Source organism: Convolutriloba macropyga, chromosome 11, assembly GCF_964194025.1.
Source record: "Convolutriloba macropyga chromosome 11, txConMacr16.3, whole genome shotgun sequence".
Classification (NCBI taxonomy): domain Eukaryota; kingdom Metazoa; phylum Xenacoelomorpha; order Acoela; family Convolutidae; genus Convolutriloba; species Convolutriloba macropyga.
In genome coordinates this window covers 44,318,445-44,340,404 of record NC_134478.1, presented here as the reverse complement: position 1 = coordinate 44,340,404, position 21,960 = coordinate 44,318,445, and the positions used below count along the sequence as shown (strand labels likewise).

Below are 21,960 nucleotides of genomic sequence, written 5' to 3'. Positions count from 1 at the left end.
AAGTTGAAAAACGAAAATAATCAAACGAACTAAACAAAATAATAACTGCTAAAACTCTTGAGTCTTTCAACCTGAAGGCAAAATTTAATCTAACTCTGAACACAAAATATACCAATAAGCCTTGAACGAAGATTATATCCCACTAAAGATAGAAAACGAGAAATATGACAAATGCTTAAAAAAATTGAAAATTGCAAAATAATAATAATCATAATAATACGTTACAGATCAACTTTTTGTATATATAATCTGTCAAGTATCCCATTTTACAAGACCTAAAAGTTTCATTTGTCTGTAAAGATCGTTCAACTCAGAAGACGACAAAAAGATCCAGAAAATTTAAAAACAAGGCAAATTTTAATGAAATGTTGCTAAACGATATTAATATCTTCTGAACCCTTTAACTGTCACCAGTAACTATTCAGTAACCCAATCTCAAGCCTAGAAAAGTTAATCTTTGGCCGACAAAGACCAAAGATAAAGATCGATAAACACATAACAGCACAATTTTAGAAAATTTCAAAATTCATCACAAAAAAAGTCCTGTTAATAAAATTTTGAAAAACATTCAATTGCCCCTCTGCAGTAACGTAATATCCAGCCCTAGAGGACTTTTCCCCAGCCACTGATAGAAATAGACAAAAACGACAAACATTTTCAAAAAATTTGAAAATTCAAGTTGTATAAAAAAAATGATAAAATTCGTGATATTAAAATCTTTATAACCATTGCATTGCACCAAGAAATTTTGAATTAACATACTATCAGACCATGGAGGAGTTTCCTCGGCCAGTGTGGATAGAAATAAAAAAAAACTAACTAAAATCCAGAAAAAATTGAGGAAACTGCAAGTCATTGAAGAAATCATAATATTGCTACTTAAATTATCCAGTAACCTATTATCAAATCCTGGAGGATATTTCCTGACCCCTGCGGCTGGAAGACACAAAAGTTGCAAAAATTGCATCTCCTAAAAATGACCTTTCAACTTTGAAATAAGGCATTCCCAGCAGCTGCGCCACTCTAAGCACTACTAAAGCCGGGTTCGGGCCTTAATGCCCACTGGGCTTTACTTGTCAATCCCATTTTGAAAGCTCAAAGTCATGAAAAAAGTTGAGAAAACATCTTACAGAAAGGACAGAGCATCAATACAATCCAATTCTTGGATTGTAAAAAAGGAATGCGCCTAAATAATAGCCGCTGAGAGGCTGGTGGCAGCTGTAGAAATTAAAAACATAACCGACTAACGTCGGGCGAATTGCTCTCAAACGACCGCCGAGCGGTTGGCTTCGTCAGTAGCTAGCCACTGTTCAGTGAGCTTAGCTTTAGCTTGATTCGACTGTGCAACTTTTAGTTTTTTATCTTTGTTAGTAAATAAACCAAATAAAAAATGATTTAAAATTGGAAAATTTTGCGAAACTAAAAATAAAAGCTTCCAGATTTTGCAGTGATAATGTTCCCAACTATTTTTTGTCCCTGGAGTTATGTCAGGTAACCCAAATGCAAGACTTCAAAAACTTCGTTGGCCACTAATGATCGTTAAACTCAGAAAAGGACAAAATTACTCAAAAATTTCGAAAACAATAGCAAACTTTAACAAAATCTTGCTAAAATTCAAGATACTAAAATCTTCAAAACCATTTCATTGTCCCAAGGAGACTATCAAGTTTCCCTATTCCCAGCTTTAAATAGTTTCACCGGCTCATGAAGATCCATAAACTTGGAACATGATAACAATTTTCCGAAAGTTTGAAAAAAATTAAATTTTTCTAGAGTTAATAGTACCGGCGCCAGGGTTATAGGCCTTCTAAAGGCCTGATGATAAGTTGACCTATAGTTTCTAGAGTTAATGGAATGGTTATGAATATTTTAAAGACTCCAGCTCTTAGCACTTTTTTGATAAAAATTAATTTTTTTCAAACTTTCGGAAAATTGTTAAGAGCTGGAGTCATTAAAATATTCAAAACCATTCTATTAACTCTAGAAACTATGCGGCAACTTATCATCAGGCCTTGAGAAGGCCTATGACCCTGGCGCCGGAACAAAATGATTGAAAATTCAAAAAGATTCAAAAAATTTGAAAAGTTCCAAATATTTTTTAACAATTGCTGATAGTAAAATCTTGAAAAAATTTCCATTACATCTAGAAGCTATGCAGTAACCTATAATCAAAACCTAGAGGAGGTTTCTCGGCTCTTGAGGCTGGAGAAACCTAAAAACCGACAAAAATTTTCAAAAAACTTGAAAAAAAAGTTTCATCAAAGAAATTGATAAAATTTGTCATATTAAAAAACCGAAAGCTATTCCGTGATAAATGAATTTTTTTCAGTAACTTATTATCAAACCCCTAAGGACGCTTTCTAGCCCCTGCGTATGGAAAGGCGCGGATAATGAAAAATAAATGTCAAAAATAATTGACAAAATTTGGACGTTTTGTCAAAAATTGCTAAAATTTGTGATGTTAAAATGTTAAAACCATTCCACTACCACTAGAAACTATGCAGTAAACTATCATAAAACCCTAGAGGAGGTTCCTTGACACCTACGGCTAATAAAAATTCAAGAAATGTCAAAAATTTTCGAAAAGCCTGAAAAGTTTTGCAAATTAGTATAAATTTGCCTGGTTTTAGCAAGCGTTTGTTCGTCAGTAGCTAGACACGGGGGTGCACCGCGGGCTGATGGGGGCCACAGTGGGGGTAACATCGCGCGGGGGTCGGTGAGGGCAATAGTGGTGGGGTGTCTTCAACCTCTAAGAACCGCCCTTCACACCATAAGTATAAGTCTCCAAAACAGTTTGAGCTGAAGCAGAGCTAAAAGGCTCTAAGAGCACTTAATGCCCGCTGGGCGCTACCTGTTTATCTCGTTTTTGAGGACGAAAAATCAAAAGCGTCACACGAAAATTCGGTCAAGCGAAAAATCGCATAAAAAAGACCGACAAGACTAATATAATTGCTACAAACTTCGTTTGCGAATTAAAAATCGTTTTTGAAACAAAAAGCACAACCAGAGAACCAGAGAAAAACGACGCCTGCAAGTATCCCACAACCCCCTCAAGGCATCGTCATTGTCAAGGGCATTAATTTTTTTGTTTCTACTTCGGTAGCGCTTTGTACAAACTTCCACTTTTTAGGCATAGTTGCACGCAAAAAATTACATAGACTTATAGAGCCCTGGCTTGATTTGTTTTTGTTTAATTTTTGTTACTCTGTTGCAAAAAATCCTGAGATAAATTTTTATTGTCATGCATTTCTACGACTTCTACAATTTGACGACCAGGCAAGGTGCACACAAACTATTCGAACTAATGCCCTGGCTTTTTGACTCTCTCTGACTGACTTCAAAAAGTAAAATTACCAAATATCAGTCCCTCCAGTAGAAGGCGTGGATATTAATTAACATTAATGAAAAGCGACCTTCCAATATAAGTTGTAATTCATTTCTGCACAAAAGCAAAATATTGTACTGTTTTAATTGACGTGTCTGTCTTTGGTGTCTGGTTGATTTAATACCTTGTTCAAGTGTAGCTTCCCACTGGAAGACCTGGATGTAATGATGAGATGGTTTGAAAATAGGAAACACTGCTTCACAGCCTCCTTCTTGTCCATCCCGGAGAAGTAACTCGTCATTGCAGCACTTCCACCCCCACTTCCACTTCCGCCGCCACTCACATTCGATGTTCCACCTCCACCCAGGATGATGGCTGGACTGCTTCGCTTCTTGCTGAGTGCAGAAGATGCTGAGGTGTTAGTGCCTGAGACTGCACTCGCAGATAGGCTTGAATTGGATGAATGTTGAAGGTGGTAGTGGGATCCTAAAGGTTGAAGTAAGTCACTTCCAAATAAATTCCGATTTGAGATCCCAAATGAGAGTTTTGTGTCACGGCCTCTAAGCTATGATTGCGCGAATATTTGCTACATATAACCCTTGATTGGAAACAAAGCTTGCCACCAATTCAGCAGTTGCTTGATACGTCTTGTGAACACCATTCAGAATTTCGTCAAAGGGGTCCGTATTGTTTTCAAGATGCCTTGTCATAGCTTATAGGAGTTTCAATTTTTATATGCAAGTTCTGATTGTAAGCTGTACACAATATGGCTCATTCGCTACCTATGCATAAATGTTCAACATTGGGCAACACATTTTGCTGACTTATGACATCATACAGATTTACAAATTTTCAGGTAGTAAAGTTCCTTTTAAAAAAGTATGCGCGTCAATGTTGTGACTTCATGTTTACACACAATTGCGTCTTCTACTAACATAAATTTTTAAACTTAGGCGAACAGGTGATGAACTTCTATCATTACTCCAAAATAAAAAGATCTAAAAATGAAAAGATCCAAAAATCTGTAGATTGGCCAGAAACATTGCAAATAATTATTTAGTAGAAATAGCGCATTACGCATAAACCCCCACCCAACTCGAAAAAAAACAACCGACTAAACGTCGGAAGAATTGCTCTCGAACGACTAGTGGGAACTCTAATCAATTGCAGCCTGCTTCAGTCGGGGGAGGGGGGAGCTTAAATGGGACTAAGAAGTTCAATAGTGGGGTTCAAATAACCACATTAGAGGTTAACATATACCACTATTAGGATTTGAAATAAAAAATGACACCAGTTTCGGCGCACTTTTCATTTAACTTTTAGTAATAAATTGCCACCAATTGAGTTCAACTGCTTGGAATTGTGACTGAGGGAGAATTTTAGATCACGCGAAACGCAAAAAGTCAAGGGCGTAAAAGTCACACGAAAAGTCAAAACTGTCAAGCAAAAATTTTGCATAAAAAAGACACACACGTTTACAATAACTGCTATGAACTTCGTTCAAGAGCAATTAAAAACTTAAACTTTCCAGTAATTTCAGTTGTACCAGAGGAAGAGAGAGGGAGAGAGAGAGAGAGAGAGAGAGAGAGAGAGAGAGAGAGAGAGAGAGAGAGAGAGAGACAATGTCAATGGAACAAAAAGCGCGAAATGAGCATTTCCACATAATGTTCCGACCTATCATCCTCAAACTGTCAAAACAAAACAAAAATTCACTTAAAAGTCGCAAATTTATGTTTTCTGCGCTTTTCGATAACAGCTGTCACCAGTATCATCAGCGCTTTAATTTTTATTGAATGAAATCCTACCATTCGCGAATGAACCGAACCAAAAGTTACAAAAACTTGATAGAGAAAATTTGGAAACAACTCCAACCAGTATTTTTAATCGAGGAAAACGTAACATATGCATTTGATTTCACTCGATAAATGGACTCAAAATGTTACAACTAAGCATTTCTGAGAACATATACGCATTACACAATTTTACTAATCGTGAAAAAAAAATCAGCAAATCAACATTGGACTCCTTCAGCCTCTATTTAAAAAACATAGCCGGCAGATTGCCGGAAAAATGCCGTGATAGACGCTTGTGGCGTTACATGAATTAAAACAACTATAGAAATAAAATAGACAGATCAACCACCAGTCCTTTAATAGACCACTAGACTTTATCGGTTTGCTTCGGACTGTCATTTTTATGAGACACATAAGCTCTATAAGAAAGCCCTAATAGGGCTTTTAAAAATTAGGATCTTTTCCGTTTGTGCCCCCTCAGCTTAGTGGGCGCATATTATTTACACCCCCAGATGCAAGTGGAATATTTGGGGGGCACAAACGGAAAAGATCCCAAAATTAATATTCGAAATCAAAAACTCAAGACTCTAATATTCAAGAATTAGGGCATATGTTTGGCACTACTTAGATGCACACTATTGACCTTTAATAAGTAAATGTTCATAAAATTTAAAGTTTCATAAGTGAGCTCAGAAGTCATTTTTTGAGTGAGGTAAGTCATCGAAAAAGTCAATTCCAAGAAACCACGGTAAGACGAAACAAAAATCTGTTAGACGAAGTAAAAAAACATAGCGAGACAAGTCCTGAAATACAATTCAAAGAATTGAAAGAAAAACTCAGGCGTACTCTTCCTGACCAGCAGATCAACTGAACATTGCCAGCCAAAACACAAAAATCATCAAAAAAAATGAGAAACTAAAAGAATCAAAACTAAACAAAAACAAACTCATTGCTAAAACTCTTGAAGCTTTTAAACCTAAGGCAAAATTGTTTTTCCCTTTACAATTACCTATTTCCAAAAAAATGTTCAAAAACCAATTTCCGTTTCTGAAGTCGATCCTGTATTATATCTGCATGACCTGAAAAATATTAATTGGCCCTTGAAGATCGATTAACTCGAAAATGACCAAAAAAATTAAGAAAAAGAAATCAATTGCAAATTATAAAGAAATGTTGCTGAAAATCGTGATATATATATATATATATATATATATGTATATATATATATATATATATATATATATATATATAACTTCAGAATCAATTCTGTGTCTCTAGAGGCTATCCAGTAACCCAATTCCAAGCTTTAAAAATCTCATTGGCTCATAGATCGATAGGCAATAACTTCAAACTTCGTTCTATTCAAATAGAAATTCGTTCTATTAAAATGTTGAAAGCCACTCAATTGCCCCTAGCAACTATTTATTAACATAGTATCAAACCCTGGATGAGGTTTACTGGCTACTGAGGCAAGAATAAAATACAAATGTTTTGAAAAAACTTGAAAAAAATTGCAAATTCTATCAAAAAATTTCTAAAAGTCGAAAAGTTAAATGGTTGAAAACAAATCCATTAAAACTTAAAACCACGCAGTAACTTTTTATCAGAACATGGAATAGGTTTTCTCGCACTTGAGAATGGACGAATATCAAAAAATTGCAGAATTTCTCAAAAAAAAACGCAAAAATTCGACACATTAAAATGTTAAAAACCATTACATTGTTACTATAAACTAAGCAGTGCCCTATAAACAAACCTCAAAGCAGATTGACCGTTCCCTGAAGCTGGAAAAATTGAAAAAATGAAAATTTTCAAAAACCTGAAAAAATGCGAATTTTGTCAAAAAAATTGCTAAAATTTGCGATATTCAAAAGTTGAAACCTATGGCAACTAAAAATTTTTCAGTAACTTATTATCCAACCCCTAATGAGGTTTTCTGGCCCCTGGGCCTCAAACAACTTGAATAATGACAATAAATGTCAAAAAATATGAAAAAAATTGCGAGTTTTGTCAAAAAATCCTAAAATTCACGATTGCAAAAAGTTGAAAACCATTCCATTACCACTAGAAACTAAGCAGTATTTATCATCAATTCTTATATGAGGTTTCTTGACACCTAGGGCTAAAAAACCTCAAAAATGACAAACATTTTCAAAAAACCTGAAAAAAATTGCAAAAATTAATATTATTTTGTGTGTTTGTGTTTGTAGTACCAAAACATATAGCTCATGAAATGGTCATAACAAGCAATTTTGTCTCGCAAAAGGCCTTCATCGACTTTTAAAAACTTCAACCTAAGACTAATCAAACAAAAAACTCAAAGAATCACAAAAAACATGAAAAATTTCACCATTTTGAGCCCAAAAACTCCTAAAAATGACCTTTTAACCTTAAATTAAGGCCATACCAGCAGCTGCACCACTATAACCACTTGAAAAACTATTAAAACCCACTTTGGGCCTCTAAGGAGACTTAATGCCCGCTGGGCTTTACCTGTTTATCCCGTTTTGAAAGATCAAAGTCATTGAAAAATGTGTGAACACATCTTAAAAAAAAACAGCGCACCAAAAATGAAGCCCGGTTTTACAGGTTTATTTGTTCAATATTTCTATTTCAATTCAATTGTCAGCAATTCAATTCAATTGCAAATCCCAACAGACAACCTATCTAAAATCCAAAAAAAAAACAAATTATTCAGAACATGATTACAGATGTGAATGTGCAGAGGTATCACAGGTAGAAACAATCACAGTCTCTTTATGAAGAAATAGAACATCTTTTGTGCTCTTATTAAGATCAAAAGCTTTGAAATTCTTATCATGCCTATAATTTTCAATTTCTAAGTAGAGAGATATGAATGTAGATTTGAACCTTTTCTGCCGTCAAGTCTAAGAAACACGCAAAGATCACCATTTTTATTTCATGAAAATTCAATTGCAAATTTTTATCATTGAAAAAACTTTAATTTATCATTGAAATTTTAAAAATTTTGTGTCTCATGACAGTCAAGAGAAAACAATGACAAAAATTATCGGGGGGAAAAAAGTGGACGAACTTAAATGAAGATAAACTAAAAAACAAAATTTTTCTCGTGACCTTGGAAGAGTAAGAATTACATAATGTTGGCAAACAAAAAGAAGGAAAACAGACACATTTGAAACTTGGGATAAAAAACATCGATTCTGAAAACGAAGCACAAAGGTTTTTCTTACTTCTGTCTATTATCTTTAAATTTTAGCAAAGACAAAAACTGCAAAAAAGTAGTCGACTTCTCTCATTAATGGGATTAATAAGAAACAACTTTACAACCTGTTCTTCATTTTCTGATATTTCATTCGAAAGAGCATTTAATAATTTCAGGCACTATTTTCAATACGATCAAACATTTTTCAAATTGTCTCGACACTTAGTATACTTCCACGCCTTAGGTAGGTCTCTTTTTCTCAAAATTCTGTTTCAAAATACTTAGAAGTTTCAGCATGCTTTATGAGCAATTATAGTAAACGAATAAGCTCACATTGAGTAGAGGCGCTGGGCTGGCTTAGGTTGTTGTAGCTGCCTTGAGCTTAGCCAGTTCAGCCTGACTGCTCATCAAAAAAAGACGGGAATAACCACCTAAGAGGGGTCCGAACCACCTAATATTGACCATTACAGAAAAATTCAGTTGTAGGCTGAAAATTGCCCTTCACACCACAAACTTAAGGCCTTACAATTTATCCCGTTTCTGAAGACAAAAACTCACAAAATTCGTAGGTCAGCTGACGAAAAAAATGGCCAGACGAAAATTTTGTATTAAGAAAAATCACATCAAAAATACCAAAAAGACAAAATTTATAGTTTAAAGACAAAAGAATTATAAATTAAAGACAAAAGCAATTAGAAAAGAACCAACTCAGACCGAAAAATTGCTCTACAACTGTTGGGGGCTCGATTAATTTGAAGCCCATTTATTTGAAGGGAGGAGGTTCTAATTTAACCTGAAGTCAAGGAACGTTATTATGGACAATTAATAAGATTTAGTGCAAAGATGAAACCAATTTTGGGTCACTTTTCATTACACTTTTATCAGTAAACTGACGCCCATTGAATTCAGTTGTAAAAAATTGGTAACGAGAGATATTTTGGATCACGCAAAACTCGAAAAGACAGGAACGTAAAAATCACTCGAAAAGTCAAAATGTTCAAGCGAACATTTTGCATAAAAAGACACGCACGACTGCAAAAATCACTTCAAACTTCGTTTGAGAGCAATTAACCAAGTAAGAATTTATTAGTAGCATCAATCAGATTTACCTGAACTGTTGTTGCTGGAGCTTCCTCCGGATCCCGTTTCACTGATTTGGGACTTTGAGGCACTAGCAGCCACGATCGGCTTGCTCTCCAGACACGCTTGCAACATCGTCCCTGCAACGAGTCATCGTGCTCAGTCAAATTTCAGTGTAAATCCAAATTAACACTAACCAAGAAGTTAATAAACAAGAGAAGAAAAACTGAGACCGCCACACTGTTTATGACCTCTAATAGGAAATTATGCAACAATTTCTCGAGCGTTGCTATGTCTTAAAAAGGCACGTGTGCGCGGAGATAGAGGGGGCTACAATTGCAACGACATCAGCAATAACCTAAAATAAATCGAAATATCCATTCAAGAAAGCGTTTCAAAGGAATCCATTTTCGAAGCAGTTATTAAATCTTTTCTATAAAAGTATATCGTTTATTGCAAATTTCAAAAAAAAATCTCCCAATTTTGCAAAATAATGAGCAGAATGCAATTGATGAGGAAAGCCTAGATATTTTGCTGCAAAAGGTATTAGCTTCGATGTGCAATTCTCTACCGTTTGCTTTCTAGGTTGTTGGTCGTTAAGGGTTCACAAAAACACAAACGGGGAAGGGATAAACGCTAAGCTAGGGCGCTTTTCTCTTATTCTTGAGGCTCTGCTTTTTGTTGTTTAAAATCAATGGGGGTCGAATATTTAGTGCAGTGTATGTTAGTAAGTCAATTTGGACATTTTTTCCCGTTAAAATGTTAAGTGACAACGTCAAATAGAACTGAATTGTTGGTTGTAGTGCATGTACCTACTCGTTGACCCCATGAGCGGGCAATTTGATGGCAAAGCTCTTCAATTGGCACATAAATCTATGAATGGCAACCGAGTTAGACCGAGGTACTGCCAAGACAAATGGACAATTAGTGTTTAATTGATTCAGGTTCACGTACTGGTTAAATTAAGAATATCGATGATGACATTAAGGGCTAATCTGTATCATTTTAGGTAAATTTAGCTTTGGGTGCTTTCGCCTTATTCAAATAAAATGCAATACAACATTAAATGAAAAACAACTACCAATTGTAGGAGGGACATTCTTTAAATGAACGTCCTTTTTTCCCGAAATTCATTATTGAATGGATCAATTGCAAGCTTTATTTAGCAAAAAAAATCGTATTCAAGAAAAAACTCAAAACCTAGACATTACATCTTTTTTTATCTCACTTTATCGTTATATAAAACTGTACTTTCATGATAACTTTCCAAATCACATAAAAAAGCGACTCTTAAATAGTTATCCATTAAACTTGCTTTATTATTAGTTAGAGTTCACCGCTCATTTTTCATAAGATTTTTCTGATAAACTGCTGCCTATAGAGTTCAGCTGCTGAAAATAGGAATGAAGGCAATATAGATCACCCATATTTTACTAAGCCAAGGCCGTTCTTTCGTGCATAATTTTTATATAAAAAACATTACCAGCAAAATACCGAATGAAATCTCAGAAAATTCTAAAGCCAGCAATGCCAAAAACATCAAAACATAACCGACTAACGTCGGGCGAATTGCTCTCAAACGACCGGCGAGCGGTTGGCTTCATCAGGAGCTAGCCACCGGGGGGGGGGGGGGGGTGCACCGGGGGCTGATGGGGGGCAACACTGGGTTGGGGGGGGGGCAACAGCGCGGTGGGGGGTGGAGGCAATAGTTGGGGTGGGGGGTCAACAGTCAACAGGGGGGGGGGGTGTCTCAACCTTTAAGAACCGCCCTTCACACCATAAGTATAAGTCTCCAAAACAGTTTAAGCTGAAAGGCTCTAAGAGCGCTTAATGCCCGCTGGGCGCTACCTGTTTATCCCGTTTTTGAGGACGAAAAGTCAAAAGCGTCAGACGAAAAATCGGTCAAGCGAAAAATCGCATAAAAAAAGAAAGACCAACAGGACTAATATAATTGCTACAAACTTCGTTTGAGAGCAATTAAACATAACACCGGGAAACAAAAAATGAAGTATTCTCTTTAATAGTGCTCTAGGGAAAATGACCAAAGTACGGGAAAAAAATCTCATGGGAAAAATGTTTAATTAATAAAAAATGTTTGCGAAATTAGGGCGAATGACAGACCAATTGGCCTAAAAAAATCAACCGTTGCCCAACACTGTACAATTAACGGCTCTTTTCTGTTATTGCCCCCAGCCTTATATAGCCAGTCTATTTGCACCCCCCAAATATGTACTTTTTGGTCCTTAGAGATCCCTTATTTCAGTCATAATAAATTGCCGGTACCGGTAGGCGAATGGATGAATTTTTGTTTCCGGTTGTCAAAAAAATTAGTGCCATAAAGCTATTCCTGTCAAAGAAAAGCGCAAAAATATTAAAAACACGGATTATTCTTTGTAGGGGAGTATTTTCGTAAGCAATTATTAAAAACACGGATTATTCTTTGTAGGGGAGTATTTTCGTAAGCAATGTAAATCAACAGGAGGGTACTTGAGCGCAGTTCATTAACGCGAGGAAATTAAAAAACGAGAGTTAAAAGGCTGAGGAAGAGAGGAAGAAATGTCAGAGATCGGAGATAACCTTAAGATTGGCAAAAAGAAATAATCAGCAAACATTTAAATTTTAGATCAATATAAACCAAGATTATTAGATAATGGAGACCACGCAGATTTAATTAAAAAGAAATTATTTGGGTTTATTCTTTGTCTGCTTACATTATAAGCAAAGTTCAATTACCGTACACGTCTTAATTTCAAAACTTCGCGGCATAATTAAATTGCAAATGCCGTTTGCCTATAATTGTATATGTAAGTGTATGAAACGCAACCAATATGCTATAACATCCTATAAGTGGGGGGTGCAAATGGACGTGGGGGAGGGGGGGGGGGGGGGCAATAACAGAAAAGAGCCCAATTAACATGATCGACAGAATTCCGGAAAAATCCGCTTCTATTCCCACAACTATGATTGTCTTCGACGTAAACTAAGAAAAGATAATGAAAAGAAAATGAAACAGTGACTTCGGAAAAAGAAATAACAAGGCGTGTTATTTTGTTTGGATTTGATAGTTAGGCTCACTGCTGTTTCTTAATTACGATAGATGGATTAGAATTCAAACCAATAAACATACCCGGCAGATTGCCGGAAAACAGCCGCCGTTGATTCCAATAAGCATGATTGGGATTGAAAGAATAGAAGGTATTGAAAAAAAAAGATTTTTGTAAAAAAACATTTTTTAAGTCCGATTTATTTCGATGGATTATATTTATTTCGTATTTGAGCATACTTCTATTTCTTAGAGAGAGGCTACAGGGTTACTATCAATACCAATAAGCATTAGAGATGGTAACTAAGACTTATAGGAACGATGTTCAAATAGCGGGCATCTAAAATTGGGCTGTATGGGTTTATCCCGTTTCTACTTCTGACTTCATTTTTTTATACTGACTCTGTTCATTTTGAATTGCTTTGCTGAGCAACTGATGTTCAAAATCACTTTTAGCAGAATGAGAGAAGAGAAACACTCGCCTAGAGAAGTCAAAAAGATTTCACGCAAAATGTTGAAAAAGCGGCAAAATGAGGTAAAGCGAAAAATTTTTTTATTCGACGAAGTAAAAAAACATAGACGGAAGAATTCCGGAAACGACTCGAAGTGAAAATCCATTTAAACGCCATCCAACTACTCATCAAACAAAACCTGCCTTCCTTAACTTATGATTATCTTGAAACAAAGTCATGAAACAAAAAAGTAAAAACAATAAAATCAAATCTGTTAAAATATGATAAAAATTCTGATCAAATTTTGTTATAAATTGAGATCCCAAAAAACTATCTCTGCCAAAATAACCTCATCAAAACAACTATTACCTACAAAAACACTTATGTGAATTTTGAAAGAATACATTAGGCTAAAATTATGAAAAAAAAGCTCTTAAAAACAACTTTCACTGAAAAATTGGAAAAAGTTACTAAATTTTTTAATATTTCAAAAACATATAAATCCAAAAAAAATCCCTTCAGCCAATAGGGTATCCAGATGCTCGCAAAACAATAGGCAAGTCATAATAGGCAAATAAACTTAGCTAAAAACAGAAAAAAAAAACGAAAACTGCAAAAAATTAAGAAAAACAGTTCCAATTTTCGCCATTTTTTTGTCATATTTCTCAACAAAAAAATGATTCTTACCCACAAAACTGTAACCAATTGTTATCATAAAATTGCTCAAGTAAAAGGGGTTTCTTCAATACCCATTTGAGCCCGTAAAACAAAATAATCGTAAAAAAAAACGCAAAAATTAGCCCGAAAATCAGCAAAATAAAAACCTCCGAATTATCATAAAATTCATATTAATTTCCAGAAACCTTCAAACCACTACAAAAACCAGTCTAAAATTAAAACAAAATCATAACCAAACCTCTTAATCAAAATAAATGAAAAAAACTGCTTTAAAATGCCGCACGTGAACAAAAAAATTTTGCTCGCTTAGAGAAAATTTTTTCACACATCAATTTCTCGCTCTCTCAAAACAGCGGTATGAACAAAAACCACTCTCTTTTCGCTCCACTCTTCGCTTTTGTTCAGCGCCAAAATCACTCCAAATTTTTTCACGCGTTTCATTTCCCGCTTCAAAAATCACTCCAATAAAATTGATTAAAAAAAAGGACTTCTCCAATACTCCTCTTCGAGTCGTAAAAAAAATAGGAGCGCTATAATAGCCGGCTGAGAAGATGAGGGCGGCTATTAAACATTAGATTTAGTAACGTAGTCTAATTAAAAACAAGTCGCAATTGTACTTTTTCTCTCTGGTTCATCCACTTTCTATTTTCCATTTCGTTTTTGACATTGATTTCGTTTAATTTAGATTGCCCTGTTGAGCAACTGCTTATTAACCACAAATTGATCAGAGTGAGCGAAGAAAGAAACTAGCAAAGATTCCACGCTAAATGTTGAACAAATAAGAGCTCAATATTAGCGAACTGAAATGACGCGTTTATGAAAACTACTGTTATACTATTAAAGAGTTAAACCGTTTTCGATGTTCGCGAGGAGAGTTGCTGATATATGAGGCCAGGTCAGTAACACAAATGAGATGCCAAAATATATAAAAACCAAACGACACGAAAACAGTACTAATAGTTGTGCTTTATTACAAAATTTGGGAAGCTCCCCAAACTTTGTGATAAAACACAACTGTATGTACTGTTTCCATGCATTTTCCGTTCTTTTGAGGACCTCAAAAATGGATGGAAACAATGTGATTAGTTGTGCTTTATTACAAAATTGCGGACCTTCCTAAACTCTATGTAACAAAGCACAACTATTCGTACCCGTTTTTTTCATTCATATCATGTCAGAAAAACAACAAAAAAACCTTTGGCCTTCTTAGGGACGGATACCAAGAGGCTGACCTTAAAATCGTTAATGATTATTTAAACATACCCGGCAGATTGCCGAAAAATAGCCGCCGTTGATTCCAACAAGCATGATTGGGATTGAACGAATAGAATATATTGAAAAAAAAAGATTTTTGTACAAAAATATTTTTTAAGTCCGATTTATTTTGATGGCATTTCGTAGTTGAACATACTTCTGTTTCTTAGAGGGAGGCTACAGGGGCTACTATCAACACCAAACATACCCGGCAGATTGCCGGAAAATAGCCGCCGTTGATTCCAATAAGCATGATTGGGATTGAAATAACAGAAGATATTGAAAAAAAAAAAGATTTTTGTACAAAAACATTTTTTAAAGTCCGATTTATTTTGATGGCATTTCGTAGTTGAACATACTTCTGTTTCTTAGAGAGAGGCTACAGGGGCTACTATCAATAACAATAAGCATTAGAGAGAGGTAACTAATACTTATAGGACCGACGTTCAAATAGCGGGCATCTAAAATTGGGCTTTATGGGTTTATCCCGTTTCTATTTCTGACTTCAATTTTTTATACTGACTCTGTTCATTTTGAATTGCTTTGCTGAGCAACTGATGTTCAAAATCACTTTTAGCAGAATGAGAGAAGAGAGAAACTAGCCTAGAGAAGTCAAAAAGATTTCACGCAAAATGTTGAAAAGGCGGCAAAATGAGGTAAAGCGAAACTTTTTTTATTCGACGAAGTAAAAAAACATAGCAGGACAAGTCCTGACGCACAATTCAAAGAAATTTCATTGACTAACCAGAAAACTAGACCTAGAACGGACTATCAAAGGATTGGAAAAACCATTTAGAAAAAATTCCAATCCAAAAAATCGAAAAAACAGTAAAAATCAAAGTGAAATTGCCGCATGTGAACAAAAAACCACCACCGATAAAGCGAATTTTTGTTCAAACACCGTATTCTCCCTCTACTTTAAAATTAGAGCGAAAAAATTTTAAAATTAGAGCGAAAAAATTAGAGCGAAAAAAACACGCCGCAAAGCCACTCGCTTTTTCGCTCCATTTCCTGTTTCGGCGTGACCAAAATCACTACTCCAATTTGACTTCAAAAATCATGAAAATGTGTGAACAGATCTTAAAAAAAAAAGACAGCGCCCCAATACAATTCAAATTCTTTGAATTGTAAAAAAAAATAGGAGCGCTATAATAGCCGGCTGAGAAGATGAGGGCGGCTATTAAAAATACAATAATCAAGCGGTCGGTCTGCAAAAATCATTATGTAAGATCAGAGGCGGAGCATTTCATTTCCAGTTAAGCAGCATATTTCTTTGATTATCTGTTCAAACAGCCCTTTGGGTCGCTGATTTCCTAAGTGTAAAAAGCGGATATCTGATACTGCAACGCAAATACAGCACTTTGTTCAGAAAACGTCATTCGCACGCTCAGAAAAATTTCTTCCAATGGTAATAATTTTTTCATTCAAAAATAGACAAATCTGAAATTTATAATTGGCCAGTAAAGAAGTCATCAGCATTTAAGCCTGCACTTTGATTGCTTGTAAATTTATTTTTGTTTGGTTAAGCTAACTCACCTTGTCTGATGAATATCTGCTGTACATCCAACAGAATGTCGCATCCCTCCACAATCTGTCTCTCTATTGCCAAGTTCCGTCTGATATTCTCAGTCTCGCTCACCTCATCTCGCATGTTCTAATCACACCACATCCACTATTACCCATTAATCACTATACCCACACTGCCTTAATTCTTGCAACAAATCTTCAAAACATTGCACGATAACCAGCAGAGATCAACCACCACAGTGAAAACAGAGTTCAAATGTCCGAAACACAACTAACTGTCAAATGCTAGACAACTGTTTTCTTGTGAAATATTTCCGAGACGTTCAGCAAATAGTTTAGTAGCTTTTGCTCTCCCGTAATATCCTCTGCACAATGCAGAAACATTTTGCAAAAGTACCAAACGCCAGAACTCGACAAACTGGTTTTAAATTCTTTACTCAACATAGCATGTTTTAAGGAGTCAAATCTCTTGAAAAAACCATTAGCATTTGCAATTTTGGAAAAATTTCGAATAATTCAGTTAATAAATATGACAAAATTTGAATTTCCGAAGTTAAGATGTGTTCATAACAAATAAGATTCAATGGTTTTTTTTACAAGTTGAAACTTTAAAACATTGTTAAGCTTGGATAGACAATTGCACGAAGCAATCGAAACTAAAATCTAGCCGTTGTGTGAAAAAAAATACAAGTCGTTTGTTGCAATGACAATAATTTGCATATATCTTAACAAGGGGTAAGACTAGCAACTGAAATGCAGGGACACAAACAGACTTTAAAAGTTTGAATTATAAATGATCGTTCCAACGGGGGTTCCAAAGGTGGGCTGAAAATGGGCTAAACTTACAGTAGAGAGTGTTTCCAGTTGGTGCTTGGCGTACTCTAGACTCTTCCTTTCTACGTGATCATGTGGAGTATGGGCCAGTATCTGACAAAGGGACTGGATATACCTGAAACAAGGTTCGAGTCCTTCTTTGAAGAGAACTAGCAATTTCACAGCTCAAAACGTTCAAGCTGATATTTGCAGACTAACAAAACCACGACGCTTCAATTATATGCACAAGCAACCAATGAAGTGATTGAAATGTAAGTTGTCCCTTCGGCAGCAATTCGTATCCTTTTCTCTGTTTTGATGTAAGGATGACTTGTGTGAAATCGAACAGTTGAGTTTTTTAGAACAGTTGGGCAAAAACAGTATTTAGATCCACAGTAAAGAGCGATGACTAACACAGAGACTCAGAGGCAACAGTAATGTCTATATGCTAAAAGATGTAACCGATACAGCGGCTACTAAGTGCTTTTGAAATAGGATCAAAAATTTGGTCAGAAAAAATCATGAATTTGAAAAATGATTACAGAAAAATTCCTTTAGGCAACAAAAAGATTCAGAAATCAAAAGCTGACTACCAAACTGAAACATAAACGACTAACGTCGGGTGAATTGCTCACAATTGACCGGCGAACGGTTGCATTTCGTAGTAGCCAGCTTGGGCTTAGGGATGGGGAAGAGCGGGTATGAGAGACTGGTATCTTGATGGCCAGTATGGAGCTGAACATACTCCTTCCTCGTAGTGAGACAAAGCGGCTAGTGTCAATACCAATAAACATTAGAGATGGCAACTAAGCGCAAAGTTCGAGTAACGGGCATCTAAAATTTGGCTTTATGGGTTTTTCCTGTTTCTGTTTCTGATTTCTTTTTTGACACTGACTCTGTTCACTTTGACTCTGTTCTGTTTCTGATTTCTTTTTTGACACTGACTCTGTTCACTTTGAATTTGGTCAGAAACAAATCTAAATACTGTTTTTGCCCAACTGTTCTAAAAAACTCAACTGTTGAACAGTTGAGTTGCTTTGCTGATCAACTGCTGTCTAAAAAAATTTTAGCAGAATGGGAAAAGAAGGAAACCAGCCTACAGAAGTCAAAAGATTTCACGCAAAACGTTGAACAAGCTGTGAACTAAGGTAAAGCGAAAAATTTTTATTCGACGAAGTAAAAAAAAACATAGCTGGACAAAACCTGACGTACAATTCAAAAAATTTTCACTGACTAAACAAAAAGCCAGACCTAAATTGGACTGAGTGAAATGGGAAAACCATTTCCAAAAAAAATAGATACAAAATAGAACAAAAAAAAACAGAAAACCGATGTCCAAATGGCGCAGCTTTGCTTAGCAACTGCTGTCTAAAAACACTTTCAGCAGAATGGAAAAAGAGTGAAACCAGCCTAGAGAAGTCAAAAGATTTCACGCAAAATGTTGAACAAGCTGTGAACTAAGGTAAAGCGAAAAAGTTTTATTCGACGAAGTAAAAAAACACAGCTTGACAAAACCTGACGTAGGCTAGACCTAAATTCAAGGAATTTTCACTGACTAAACAAAAGGCTAGACCTAAAACGGACTATGAGTGAAATGGGAAAACCATTTCCAAAAAAAAATCTGATACAAAAAAGATGTGTGAACAAAAAAACTACTAGCGACAAAGCAAATTTTTGTTTGAAGACACCGTTTTCTCACTCTTTAAAATTAGAAGTGAAAATCTTCACGTCCCGAACCCACTCGCTTTTTCGCTCCATTTCCTGTTTCGGTGTGACCAAAATCACTATTCCAATTTGACATCAAAAATCAAAAGTATTTGAACAGATCTTAAACATAACCGACTAAACGTCGGAAGAATTGCTCTTGAACGACTAGTAGGAGCTCTAACCAATTGCAGCCTAATTCAATCGGGGGGAGGGGGAGCCTAAATGGGACTAAGAAGTTCTATAGTGGGCTTCAAATAACCACATGAGAGGTTAACATATACCACTTTTAAGATTTAAAGTAAAAAATGACACCAGTTTCGGCGCACTTTTCATTTGACTTTTAGTATTAAATTGCCGCCAATTCAGTTCAGCTGCTTGAAATTGTGATTGAGAGGGAGTTTTAGATCACGCGAAATGCAAAAAGTCAAGGGCGTAAAAGTCACTCGAAAAGTCAAAATTGTCAAGCGAAAATTTTGCATAAAAAAAGACACACACGTTTACAATAATTGCTATGAACTACGTTCAAGAGCAATTAAAAAAAAGGAAGACAGCACCCCAATAAAATTCAAATTCTTTGAATTCTAAAATAATAGGAGCGCTATAATTGTCGGCTGAAAAGCTGAGGCGGCTGTTAAAAACATATCAGAGTTCAACTTTTTTTACGTTTTTTCAATTTCAATTCTGGATTCAAATTTCACGCTGATGCTGCCTGATCGACAAGCATTTCAACCAATATGACAATACGGAGAACACTGAGAAGAGGTAAAATTTTTGACAAGAAAAAGAGTGAAAGATGAGCTACAGATTGTTTCGCTTTGCTGGTTGTGTGTGCGCGACAGGCTGTGTTTGCTGTATGTATACCGTGGAATCTGCCACATGGGTACAGTGAGGTAGTGCTCGATAGTCCTCCCCTCACAGATAGGTTTCTCCTCATACCTCTGGATGAAGAGACCAAAGTCACCACTCTTCTGCTTGCACTCTGCCAACACCTAATCAACACAAAACAACTGAATACTTACGTATACACAAACACACTCCACACAAATGGCTTTAGATTTCATAAAGTGAGTCCCATAAAGTTGCAACGCTATCAAACGTTTTAAAGGTCAAAGTTCAAATATAAAACCTGCAGGGATCAGCATTTCGTTCTTCATTTGCATGTCGAGAGTTTTTCGAACGTTCGCTGTTTTCGAACTTTATGGGACTGACTATACAAATTCAGGCATACAGATACGTACACAGAACACTCAAGCACTTTAAAAATATTTCTGGTATATAACTCATTTTCATCAAATATTCATCATTTTCGGCTTATCTATAAACTGCCGGAACATGAACAATAAAGTTTAAATGTTGATTTCATATTTGTTGCAGCCATTTTATTAGCACCGAGGGACTGAGAGTAGCTAACACCATTTTGCTATCAAAAAATTATTTATAAATTGCAAATGATCAACAGAAAATGTATTACGCGTTTTTCTATTGGCATCGTTTAAACGTGCGCCCCCGATCAGAAAAATCAAGGAAAGTTCTACCAGCGGATTCCAACTTTAGGAGGAATTTAAAAATTGGAATGTTTGGCGCAAAATCCACCCAGAATCCACTCAAAAATCCAGAGAAGCATCAAATGTGTAGTTTTACCTGTAGACTGTAGTGGTGATTGCGGACATACTCTTGGTAGATACTCAACATGGGCAACAGCATGTCGAACAGGTCACCTGAAAGAAAACGACATTAATTACAGGCGAAACAATCGGCATGGGAGATGATCATTTAAAAAGTTCTCCAGCAGGGGGTTGGGGTGTGATCTAAGCGGGTTTGAATGTTATTAATAGAGCTAACCGTACAACACAAGTTTTAAAATAAAAAAATGATATAAATTTCGGCGCACATTCCATTAGACGTTTAGTAGTAAGACGCCAAAAAAGCCAAGCGTTAAACTCTGAATGGGAGCAACTTGGCACAAATATCAAGCCAAGCCTGGAAAAGCCACCTGCAAAATAGTGAGATAACAAATCGCATGAAAAAAACCGAGAGGACTAAAATAATTGCTACTAACGTTCTTCGAGAGCAAGCGATCACCTTCACTACGCGTATTCAATAACAATAATGAAATACTCAGCAGATGTACAAATCAGCAGAAAACTCCGGGGAAGCAATAATACTAAGCTCATTATGTCAATAAAAAATATTCTTTTTCCACTGCAGATCCTTGCCATAGCACTCACATAATGTCGTTTATTTCTTTCCCAGAGCAAGTTTCAAGTCTCTATCAGTACCAGTCACGTATTATTTAAGGTCGTCAGACTTCTAAACAATTGTCAACTCTTGGTTAAGACTTGTCAGGTCTACGTCAAGTCTTGAGAAGCCTTATCAAGTCTAGAGTTACGCCTTGACCAAGACTTAGCCAGTCTTGAGTCAAGTCCTGGCCAACAACTGGCAAGTCACGAATAACGCGTAGTTAATCAGAGTAAAGTAAAAAACATTAAGCATAATTAATGCATTTAAAAAGTGGCAAAAATTGTTCGGTTTTCAGATTCGTACAATCGACCAAATTAACACAAAAACCTATTTTATTACAAAACTGTATTTATCAAGTTGAAAGTTTCAAAGAGCAACAATTGAGAGGCTGAGAATGGTATATTTCGGCGATCTCTCATTTTTTCTCATTGTTTTCGGGCTAATAATTTGGACGATCTCGAATTTTCTTTTCGCTTCTTTGCACACTGAAAATTTACTGTTGTTCAAAGCAAACGCTTACAACTATGGTTCAATATTATATCCGAAAACATCAGAAAATTCTCGGTTATTAGAACAGTTTTTTGAACAAAGATTCTTAAAACTTAAGAAAACTTAAGAATCAAAGAGCGCTTCAGGCCGAGCAGAACTCTAAAATCCAGGGACCTAAAATTTACTCGATACCAATTAACAACATAGCCGGCAGATTGCCGGAATAGCTGCAAAATAGACTTACTTGTCGCATAATATAGATAGAAACAGATAGAGATCTAAGTTGAACAAAAATCGAACATCGCTCTAAGTTGAACAACAAATTTTGTCGCTCAAAATCGACGAAGCTTGTAAAAAACATTCAGCTATAAATT

The 21,960-nt window shown here is 35.7% G+C and overlaps 1 protein-coding gene across 10 annotated transcripts in view; it reads right to left on the bottom strand.

Annotated features, from left to right (window-relative positions):
* LOC142349443 (ras-specific guanine nucleotide-releasing factor 2-like) overlaps positions 1-21,960 on the bottom strand; it is a 233,011-nt gene that overhangs the window by 76,678 nt on the left and 134,373 nt on the right. For all 10 annotated transcript variants that reach the window (XM_075400998.1, XM_075400995.1, XM_075401003.1 and 7 more), the window contains 6 exons: positions 20,498-20,574; positions 19,718-19,845; positions 17,183-17,285; positions 16,346-16,463; positions 9,412-9,522; positions 3,510-3,811 (listed from right to left, as the gene is read on the bottom strand). In XM_075400998.1, the coding sequence (XP_075257113.1) occupies positions 3,510-3,811; positions 9,412-9,522; positions 16,346-16,463; positions 17,183-17,285; positions 19,718-19,845; positions 20,498-20,574 (839 nt within the window). The remainder of the gene's footprint in view (positions 1-3,509; positions 3,812-9,411; positions 9,523-16,345; positions 16,464-17,182; positions 17,286-19,717; positions 19,846-20,497; positions 20,575-21,960) is intronic.